Below are 11,335 nucleotides of genomic sequence, written 5' to 3'. Positions count from 1 at the left end.
CCTTCCCCTTCCGGGTTGCCGGCCCCCTAGCAACGGCGGACACTTCCGCATAGCAACCATGGAGGGTACGCGCCCCCTCTGCCCCCCCCCAATAAATAAATAAATAAATAAATAAATAAATAAATAAATAAATAAATAAAGATAACAATAACAGCCCCTAAACAAGCACACTGAGAGCAGCTTGCTGAATCACACTGATGGGGAAAGTTGGGGTGTCGGCTAACTGCGGTGACACGTTTTTGTTTTTATTTTTTCTCTTTCTCAACAGGTGCTGAGGTTTTTAAAGTGTCTTTCACGTTCCTAAACAAAGACAAGTATGGTAAGCAACCCTCGCCCCGCAGCGAATTCCTTTTGTCACCCTGCGTGGGGATTTTCAACCCACAGGGGATGTGTGGGGAGAAATCTGTGTGCTGTCGGCGTGAGGGCTGCACAGACGGCAGGACGCCCAAAGCTGCCTCTCCCTGTCCACCACACACCGAGGCAGGAGCTGACCTGGCTCCAGGTTGTTTAAAGAAATAAAAATTCCCAGCAAACCCCTGGAATGGTCCAATGGGGTCTGCTCTGCCCCATGGCAGCTCCCTGCTGGTGGTGGCGGGGGAATTGCCACAGGCTGCTGCCAGCTGGTGCCCACCCCAGGTACCTTACTCACCCCAACAGACCACCTCTGGGAACAATCTGTCTGCAAGAGATGGAAGAAATGCCCTCTGAGAACTATTTTTTTTTTTGGTCTCAAATTATATTTTGAATTCAAAATACCTGCCTTGCTTCCTAGAAGGGGAGTGCACAAAGACACCCGAGGGCAAGCTCCAGAGGAACGGGCATGGAGTTCACACCAGCGCCAATGGAATGACATACATAGGTACCTGGAAGAACGACAAGGTAATTTTAAGGATTCCTTAATTTCAAACTTTGTCTGGGTTTAGCATGATGTGTGTCTTACCATACCCACCCTTAGATGCATGGAAAAAAAAGCCATTACCTGAAAAGAATCAGATCAACACCAGGCTCTTCTTCCACTAGGGCGTCTTGTCCCAAGCCAGCCTGAAGACTTCAGATGTTCAGGGTGTGGGGACATCTGCTGCATCTTGAGGCTTCTACAAATACACTGGGCACTGCTGGCCCTGGTGAAACACTTGGGCAGTGTGGCAGTAGCGGTGCCCTATGTGGTTGGGCTGGGTGCACATAGCTGGTTGAGCACAGCCTTTCTGCTTGTGCATATGAACCCCACACACCTCCTTCAACCAAACAGGGGAGCTCTGGCCATCAGTAGATATGCCAATAAACAGTGGCTGCCCTTGGTTACTGAGTTCACCAGGAATTAATTGTTAAGTACATAAAAACTGCTTGTTTTGTTGATTCTGGAGGCATCCCTGAAATGAGACAAATAAAGGCCTGCAATTAGGAAATAGCATCTTGTGGCTTTTTGAGATCTAGTCTGTCTTTTCTCATTCTCATACAAAAATATTTGTGCAGCGACAAGAATTAAGATTATAGTACAAAAATGCACAGATTTACAGCACAGATTTAAACCCCCAGACATGGTTTAGTCTGAAACAAATGAAAGATTTGCAATGCCTTGATCCACAGAAAGAAATTCCAGAAAATTTAATTAACCCCTCAGGCTGTCAGGGTAGATGAGTTATTTGTAGGGCTGAGGACAGCAGTTCCCTGTTGCACAGATTGTAAAGATCCTGTGAGACTATCAGTAGAGGAAAGATTTATTAGATACTGTGACTGGTCAGAAACTCCAAGCTGTTATCTAAAATCCTTGCAGAGGTAGGAACCTGTCTAAATCTGAAAAAGAGTCACTGTCCTCTCCTCTTATCTGAATAAGATAGAAGAGTCAGAGGCAGCAATCTGAAAAGATACTGTAATGGAAGGAAATATACCATATGCATAAACATTAACCCTTTTCTTTATCCATCATCTCTCATTAAACGCAGGTGAATGGTATTGGAAGGCTAGAACATCCTTCTGGGGCAGTTTATGAAGGCGAGTTCAAAGACAACATGTTTCATGGGGCAGGAACCTACACTTTTCCAAGTGGAGCGAAGTACATTGGACCATTCAATGAAAACAAGTATGTTTGAAGCTGAAGAGTTCTGTATTTTTTTGTTGTTGTTGCTGTTTTCTTTTTTTACACAACATTTTACAAAAAATGTAGATTTGATTTGATAAGGCATGAACTCCAAATAAAATTCACCCGACATGGGAGTGGGTTTCTTTTGCTACCAGGGAAACTTGCATTGGGTATCTGAAATTGCTGATTCCAGTTGTATCCATCTCATCAAATCAGTTAAAAGCCAGTCATTCAATCCCAGTCAGAAGTTTTCAAGTTGGGTGTTCCACTCACCCACTTGTTTTTGTGCTACCAGGTCTCTGGGCTCAGGCAGAGTTAAGAAGAAGAGAACGGTTCAGATAAATTTCAGAATTTTTTCAAGCCTACAGACACATGCAGAAATACAGCACTGATTTGCACTGATAGTTTGCAATGTTTTTTACTTACTTTTGAGGTACAAATTCTGTAGAGAAAATGCAGAGGTTTATTTTTATCACTCAGAATAAAATATTTTAGTGCCACTCATACAAAACAACAACTAGGCTGATTTCGTATAAATAAGGGTGTTTTGAACTGCTAAGACACCATCTTTTCCTAAAGCAAGAAGTCGATACCTACTTCATAATTCACAAAACAGATCTAATGAGAAAAATAACTGTAAAAACTCACGTAAGAATGTTCACATTCATTTTCCTTATAACTTCTCTGTCAAATTTCCTAGGTTTATTTCTTTAAGCACCACCACAGTCCAGTATCTGAAATAAATCAAAAATACATATGTGCAGTCAATATGTGGTCTTTCATCACAAAACATCCCTGCCTTGCTGCTGACCAAAAAGAACAGCTGTAGTAGTAGAAATATGACCAATTCTGTTTTTAAATAATTATGCACCAAAGGAAGCATTAGGAAAATGTACCTGAATGCAAAATATTAACCTGTATATTAAACTCAAAGAGGGGGAATTAAAGACATTTTACACTATTACAGTGGCACGTTAAAATGTGCCACAGGGCTGCTGTCCTTTGCTGTCATACTGAATGTCAGATGTGAATTTGGCGTGAAGTGTAAAACTGTGAATACTCATCACTGGAGTGAGGGCATTCAGCAATAGATCACATACACAGCTTTTACTTTATGGGTGTTTCCTTTCAAAAATCTTAGGGTGATGCCTCTGCTCCCATGGGAATATGTAGCCCATTGCAAAGGGGCCAGCACGGTGCTCGTCACTGGCAGCTGATAGCCTCGATTCAAACTAAAATCAAACTCTCCTAATTAGTAGGAGAGACCCAATCTTTGTTTGCCACTGCCATTTTCACCAGGAAATTCAGACTTTTCCTTTTTGACTGTTTTGTGCTTGTTAATACACGCTGCTCCCTGACAGCCCAACGCAGGCTATTTTGCCCAGTTTGGGGGCTGCTGGTTTTCACCTACTCACACAAGCTGGGTGTCTGCTCACCAGACCACTGCAGCTTTTATGAGAGAACACAAATAGGCAGCAACACCACGGCAACTCACTGTGACTGCTAGGTGCCTTCATTTTTTAAGGGAAACATCTCCAGTAATTGGTTTTGGAAGTTATTTTCCCCTCATTTGCAAGGGATGCTGATACATACATTTCTTCTGTATAGCAGTTTTCAGGTTTAACGATGAGCTCGATCACAGCTTTCAAAGATCAGCAGAAACACATGGTTTATGAGGACTCAGTTTATGTGGCAGTTACTTTTTTCCCCACTGGAGGCTGTAAATCCTTGCACTTTGTCCTAACAGTAGAAAAGGATGGGGAAAGGGTGAGGCAGGATGAATTTTTACAGCAAGATCAACACAGTAAATGGCTGCAGACACCTACACATCTTTAGGATATCCCTCAAGGAAGTCAGGATCAACTTGATAGGACATAATCTCTGATTACTTCAAATCACGACCAGATCTACAAAGTTTTTCCTGTGCAGGCTATGTGCTAGCAGGATGTTAGAGTAAACACACTTCTGCACAGGAAGGCGTATGTTATTTGGCTGTCTACGCCACGTGCTTCGTAATTCTTCTTAGCTTTTATAAGCTACCATGTGGGAGAAAGTTAAAGCAGGTACTTGGTCTGGATCAGGAAGGTTTTGATTCCTGGCACTTTCCTTATCCAGCTTGCACACACATCGCTGTGCTTGCACAAACTGATCCCATTCTTTATTAACAGGCTGGATTTGTGTTGTTACAGGATGGAAGGCGAAGGAGACTTTATAGATGAAAACGGAGTGGTGTGGACTGGCACTTTCAGTGGCTCAGCAGCAGTGGGACTGAAGCAGAAGCTGAGAATGTAGCTGTTCGGTCCTGACAGCAGCATGAGTCAAGGGCAGCCCTGGGATCACATTCTGGGTTCAACAGCTGTGATGAGTTTTCAACAGGCATTGATTTCTTCATGTATTTATTAAAAATAACCCCTGAGGATGGATGTCACTGGTAAATAAAATAAAGTTTCTTTTATTTTCAGATTAATCGGTTGAAGTCTCCTAAGTAAAAACCTTAAAGAAAAGGGATTGGAAAGGGTGAATTTATAGGTGGAAAAGTTAAATGCATAGAATTCCTTTTCATTTTAACCTAAACTAGGAATTTCCTTCTCCCCGAGTTTCAAAAAAAAAAAAAAAACCAAAACCAGACACATCATCATCAACAAATGAAGCCTAATTTATGCTCAGCTTCTGTAACTTTCTCCAGAAAACAAACATCCCCACCCACAAAGCTTTTGCAAACACAGTGCTGATGTTTGGACTGGGCCTGGCATTCCACAGTGGGGTTAGGACAGAGAGCAAGAGCACCTACAGCATGGCAATCACTCCTCCCAGGTAAAGCCCATAAATCCCAGGCTCCAGCAGCAGACCGCTCAAAGACATGCACCAAAGCCACTTTCCTCTGGGAGGGAAGTGGACAGGTGAGCACACAGGGGAAGCTGTTCACTGTCACCATTCCTATCAGAAGGTTTAATGCAGTAATAAATTTATCTCCCTTTTTGTCTGGGTTTGTACCTCAAACGTCTCTTTTCACTCTGAATCTAATGAATAGCAGGAAAATTGCCTTCTAGTTTACAAAAAAAAAAAAAAAAAAAAGCAACATGCCAGCTTCATGAGGAAAAAAAATATGTTGAGTCTTTGTTTGCCAGATGTTTAACGGAGTTTTAGTAAATACCTGCCCTCACCTTCCCTTGTGACCACAGTGTACAAATTGGTACTCTTTCAGATGTGTCTTCAAATACTCAGTGCATTTTGCTCTGATTTGGAAAAGTCCTGGGCTCTTTGGTTTCTTATCAAAATGAAAAAAACAGCACTTTATCAGCACACTGAAACACAAACTGCTCACTGATCATTTGGCAACGTAACTCCTTGGGTTATATTCACAGGTATTCCTCTTCAGAATTACCATTTTGTTTTGCTCAAGTTTGTTGTGTTTTGCTCCCTAAATAGCCAGGTCCAAGATAGAAATACAGCATCCTTATCCCTAGTGCTCAATTTCAGGGTTAGCAGCATCTTCACAGAGCTTCCATTAACCTGCAAGTCTGTCCTTTCAGCTCCTTAGCAAGGACTCCGCATCACCTCCTTTTATCTGTGCTGCACTGTAATTATACTGATTTAGGCGTTGCGGTTTTACATTTGAGGTTTTCTGCCTGTAGGGTATCTTTGATGCTGATATTTGTCTTTCAGTGAGAACTTATCCTTCCTTTTGCTTCTGTTCTTCCTCCTTTATGCCTCCCTGCTCTTCTGCTCCGGAGTACCTCACTGGACTAGCTCAAATCTTTACCTGGCACCCTGGCCATGGGCTACCTGTTTTCTGCCTGTGTTTTCTTGATGCCATTTGGTGCAAAAAGCCCTGCAGAAACTTGGTGACGAAGTGAAGCAGACATTAAGGGCTGCTGCCTCACACTCTCCCACCTCCCTCAAACCCCTTATTTTTTTTTTTTCTGAAAGGAATTTTTCAGGGTCTACCAAGAAACAGAAAATACCCAAGTGCTGGTGGTTCCTGCTCCCCTGCTTTGGCTACTTTGGCTGCCTTGCTCTGAGCCCTGAACGAGAAAGTGCTCTTGGCCCTGGTGTCCTTAATGAGGCCACGCAGGACAGGAGACTGAGGTTGTCAAAGAAGACGGGGAGGAGCCGGTCCCGTGTCCCTGCCCCAACTGCTGGCTGCCTCGTTTGGGTGCCACGGGAGGTATTTAACAGCCTCAGAGCTCGGCGAGGTAGCACAGACCACGCCAGCACCCGGCTTGCACCGTATGGCCCCCTCCACCCATCACTTCCCAAGGCTTCTCGTGCTCCCTTCACAGCAGCGTGCCAATCTAATTAAAAGAGAAAAGAATCGGTATCTTCTCCTTCCAAGCGCCTGATTTTTGCATGGGGATGCAAGGATGTGACCTGAAGATTACATAATTAGAAGGCATTTGTTATGCCTGCGTTTCAAATCAGTGATTAGCATGTGACAGTCCCGTCCTGGGAAACGCCAAGCCACCATTGCTCTCCTCTCTCTCCTTCCTTGCACACTGCTAATTCCCAACTCTGGCAACCGCCAGCGCTGAAGGCTCTTCGACTAGCCTGGGGTAAGTTTAAAATGTACTCAGCATGAGATGAAGTGTGGGATTAATAATGCCAGTTTCCTATTATTGGAAAAAGCTTGAGCTGGAGGTATTTCATATCGCATGTGCAGCATGTAAAATGCTATTTAAAATATTTTCCATCTTCAGTGCCCAGTTATTTCCAGCTGATTTCTTCTAAGACGGTGAACGGAGATCTCACTTCATAGTGTGCTGGAGAATCTTGTGAGGATGCATTTAGAGTAAGGGCTCTAGAGAGGCTGAAAGGACCTGTTTTGCTTTTACTGTTTAAAGAGCTAAATCGAGGTCTCTTGCTAGATTGAAGTATTTGGATGATAATAACTGAGTTAGAATTAGCTGGAGGCAAAGCATGAGACTGAAGAGAGTATCAATGATTATTTTTTTTTGCTCTCTTAGAGGACTGGAGGTGTTCTTCAAGTGGGCTATTTAGAACAGACAGCAATCTCAGCCAGGAGAATTGTGAAACAGTCACCAGGAAGATCCTAAGCATTTATTTAGGAAGACTGTGGATGTTTAACAACTTCTACAGAAGCAGCAAAAGTACATAGGGATTCTCCTGCATTGTTCCCCAATTCCTGACTTTGAGAACAGGACAGAAAGCCAAAGGAAGAACTGTTATCCCTCGGGCTAGGCTGTAAATGCTTTACCTAACTTAGACTGTTTGCATGCTGATGCTTGAGGTATTTCAGTCACTTTTACAAGTGATCCTACCTACAGTTGATTATTTCTGCCATTCCACGTGGGGGTCCAAGGCAGACTGCCAATGTGGCTGCTTGTCAGCAAGGAAAGTGTCCCGTGGTGGGCTGGCACACCAGGCAAAGCCTGGACTTGCTGTGGGAGGAGGAAACAGGCTCACAGAGGGCACGCAGGGCTTGCTCTCTCTGCTAATGTGCAGATATATTCATGTAGGTGCATGTGGAAGGGGGTTAAAGGAGTGGGGCTTGCTCAGTATCGAAAAAAAGAAGGTGAAGACTGAGGGGTGCCTCCTGCTGCTTTTAACTGCCCTGAGGGGGTTATAAAGGAGACGGAGTCCAGATTCATCCCAGAGCCACACAGTGAAAAGACACAAGGCAACGGGCACAAGCTGCAGCAAAGGGAAACGTCCCAGTTGGGCACAAGGAATGAATGTTCTTCCCCAGGGTGCTGGATGACCCAGAGAGGCTGCAAGGACTCTTGTGTAGGAGTTATTCAAACCTGGATGCAGCCCTGAGCCACCTGGGCTAGCTCAGAGTTACACGGGTCCCTGCTCACCTAGACCCTGCTGTGAGCTTATTCCTTCAGTTCCCTGCTGGCAGAGGCAGGATTCGAGCAAGCAGCCTGTACCCAGGGCCTCAGGGCTGAACATCAGTCCTATTTTCCATCCTCTTCTGTCACCCTCGAGGAAGAAGCAAAACTGTTCAGCAAAACTCTTGCCCTCGGTGAGGACAGCACTAACAGCTTCCCCACCCAGCAGTCAGCAGAACAAGAGGCCAAGCACTCGCTCCAAACCACAGAGAGGTTTTGTTTTAGCTCTGAGGAAGGACTGCTTACTTTTCCTCCATATATTCAGCAATTCAACAGAACCAGGGGCAGACAGGCAGTGTTATATATTTGTGGAGTCCAGCAGTGAGTCCTAAATGCTGGAAAACATCCAACATAATGCATTTATTTAACGTAACTAAGAGCAGTATGGTGACTCAGGAAATTGCGGGCTGCAGCTAAAGGACACGCGAAAGACAGCCTTTCTGGTAAAACAGGGAACATCTTCTGGACCCAATTCACCAAGGTCAACCTACTTTGCGGTGCAGACACACAGCAGAGCTCCTGGTGGTGCCTGGAGCAGGAGGGGATGGCGGCATCCCTGGTGCCCCAGTTTCAAAGCCTCACTCCTGAGCTCTGCAGAGGACAGAGACTGGGTTCAGGCATTGTCCTTGTCTGAAGGAGCGTGATGTGGAAGCTCCTCACTTAGCTCTCTGTGGGTCTCGCTGTATGGGAATTGTTTCCAGTTCCCTCTCTAAGGAAAAATTTCTGCAGATACCAGGAAACCCCAGTGTTTCTACAACCCAGGAGATAAGATGAGCAAGGGTCCCCCTTCCAGTCCTATGTGACTGAGAACAGAAGATAGGGAACAGGACAGTGACATGTCCTCAAAAGAGCCCTTCTACAAGCATTACGCTTCTCTAATTAAAATCCCAGCTAGGTTATTCTTCATATCAGACATACCTCTTTTTTTTGTACTGGATCCAAGAGGTTGCAGGGTATTTATTACCTGTAGCACAGCAGTGGGGGCGCCTCCTGTGAGTTTCCCTTCCTTATGTGCACCGTCCCTCATGACAACTGCAAGTTTCCTTGTGTTACTGCAGGGCAACCACGGATGCTCCTCGGACAGCATCCTTCACGCTGTGGGGCTGATGGCATAGCTCCGAGCGATGTGCTGGGCAGGGGGGCTGCAGAAGCAGGACCTAGACAGAGACACGAGTGTTTTGAGGTCTCAGATGCCTGTGAGGAGGTGGTCTAAGAGAGAAAGCTCCCAGAGCATGGTAGTACAGATTCATGCATTAATTCTGGCTTTTCCTCACCTCAGGTGCCTGACATTGCAACTTGTTTATATGCACTTTCTTCATGCATCAGAGTCCCCTGGCTGCCGTATTTAGGGGATTGCAGTATGGATTACAGGTCTCCTTTTTGTGTGTTTGGATGTATGTGTGTATGCATACATGTATATATCCCATGTGCTGATATTTTCCCCCAGTTTCACTCTTCTCCATCCTTTCCCAGCATGAAAGAAATGTTTTCTTTCCCTTCCGTGAGGAAATCAACATTCAAACCCAAACACACCTACGATGCTTGCTAAGCAAGCGGCTGGATAATGCTGTTCAGCAGCTGAGGGCTGAAGCTGCTGTTTCCCAGCTCAGACAGCTCTGCTCTTCCAGCACAGCTCAACAAACGTCTGCCTCTCCAACCCAGCAGCATTACGAGCTGCTGCTCTCCCGCTTCCAAAATGCTACGCTCCCACACCAGATGCTCTTGCTGCTGGCAGGGTACACCCCACAATGCTTCAGCAAGTGGACAGTAAAACTATAAAATATCTACGACAGGCTATGCAGCTGATGTACTTGGATATTCATGTAATTAATTCCATACTAGTTGATGGTTATTAACAGTTAACTACTACATGGTGGTATATTGCTACAACTGGTAGAGTAATTAATAATTTAAAGGCAAAAGAACTGTTAAAGATATGTGGTTTTGGTAAAGAGAAAAAAATGCAATAAACTTCTGGCCAACAGCTGTTTTCACCAAAAATGTTTATCACAGAGAAGGTTGTATTTCTTTCAGACCTGTTTCGACTTTCCAATTTGTTCCTTTTCCCCCCCCATCATTGTGAAAAACAATTCTGAATTCTGAAAGCAGTTCTCAGTGTTACTCAAGCTGGTGCCAGCTCACTGGCCCGCTAACACAAGCCACAGGAATTTGCCATGGCATTGACTAGTCTACACTGGGAACAAAGTTTAACAACTTTGCTACTAAACAAACTGCTACTAAGGTGAAGTTAAAAGGCTGTTTTAACATTTAAGAGACCCAATTTTTTGTAACCTTGTCCTCAAGACTACTAAAGGATGGGTTAGCTACTTCAAAAACAGCAGCATATTTATTTGTTTCGGAACCAAATAACATTCTTACCATCCTTAGAGTACCTAAAAAAAAATAGACTTTTTTTCCCCACTAAAGAGGGCTGGAGCACATAGCACAGGAGAAGCTGATGGAGCTGGGTTTATTCAGCTTGGGAAAAAGGGAAGGCTGGAGGGTCCTACTGCCATCAGCAACTACTTGTAACAGAGGAGACAGTTAGGCTTTTCTCACAGACACAATGAAAGGACAAATTGCCGTGGGCACAAGCTGCAGAAAGGGAAAACTTGGCCAGAAGGAAAAAAAATATCTTGCCCAGGGGAGCAGTGCTGCCCTGGGACAGGCCCAGAAAGGTTGTGAGGTCTCCATCCTCGGAGATGCTCCAGCTATGACTTGACGTGGCTCTGATCAACCCGATCTAGCTTTGGGGCCAGCCTTGCTCTGAGCAGGGAGTCAGGGGACTCCATCTGAACTCTGCCATGAGCCTAGAAGTCTTCAGAACCAAAAGATAATCCTTATGCTATCAGCTGATAGAAACCAGGTTTAATAAATTGGAACATTTACCTTACTGCAAACCAGGTGTCCACCTAGCAGCCTTCCCTGCCTGCCTCACAAAGCCCACAGCAGCACCCAAAGCCTGAAGTTCTGACCCTTCACCTTTGCTCACAAGTCAGGAAAGGCTCCCCTGTCCTGAGAAGCAGCCCTCCTACAATTAAGCAGCTTATCCTTGCGTTAATCCTCCATCTCAAGAAGATGCTAAACCTCAAGTCCCTTCAGCGCTACGCTTTCAGTCCTCATCATACCCTCAGAAAGAGAGGCCTTGGCTGCCACCAGAAATGCCTGCTTCGGCAGCATTTCCTACAGCCTCCCAGAGCTTCTCTTGCATCTCCTGCACCTCTCCCACCCATTTAATGCTTCAGTGCTTCGTGCCCTCCTCTGTGCTTGCTTCCCTGAAAGCACCACCCTAGGCTTCTCCAGACCACAACAGCTGCCAGCAGAGCCTTGGGCATATCCACGTCAAACGGGAACCCAGATGGGAGATTATTCCACACTCCTGTGCCACATCTGGTTTCCTAGT

At 45.0% G+C, this 11,335-nt stretch overlaps 1 protein-coding gene across 1 annotated transcript; it reads left to right on the top strand.

Moving 5' to 3' along the window:
• The first annotated feature begins 27 nt into the window (after positions 1-27).
• Positions 28-4,372, top strand: MORN2 (MORN repeat containing 2). The gene is made up of 5 exons (XM_032184059.1): positions 28-65; positions 269-319; positions 773-879; positions 1,944-2,080; positions 4,270-4,372. The coding sequence occupies exons 1-5, from the start codon at positions 59-61 to the stop codon at positions 4,370-4,372; spliced, it is 405 nt and encodes a 134-aa protein (XP_032039950.1). The 5' UTR covers positions 28-58.
• The last annotated feature ends 6,963 nt before the right edge of the window (positions 4,373-11,335 follow it).

Source organism: Aythya fuligula, chromosome 3, assembly GCF_009819795.1.
Source record: "Aythya fuligula isolate bAytFul2 chromosome 3, bAytFul2.pri, whole genome shotgun sequence".
In the NCBI taxonomy this organism is placed as follows: Eukaryota; Metazoa; Chordata; class Aves; order Anseriformes; family Anatidae; genus Aythya; species Aythya fuligula.
The sequence above is the reverse complement of the archived record's forward strand: the minus strand, read 5'-3'. Positions and strand labels throughout refer to the sequence as shown.

Coding starts and splice junctions, on each gene's coding strand:
- MORN2 (XM_032184059.1), top strand. Junction 880..1,943: donor GTACCTGGAAGAACGACAAG/GTAATTTTAAGG, acceptor CATTAAACGCAG/GTGAATGGTATTGGAAGGCT. Junction 2,081..4,269: donor GGACCATTCAATGAAAACAA/GTATGTTTGAAG, acceptor GTGTTGTTACAG/GATGGAAGGCGAAGGAGACT.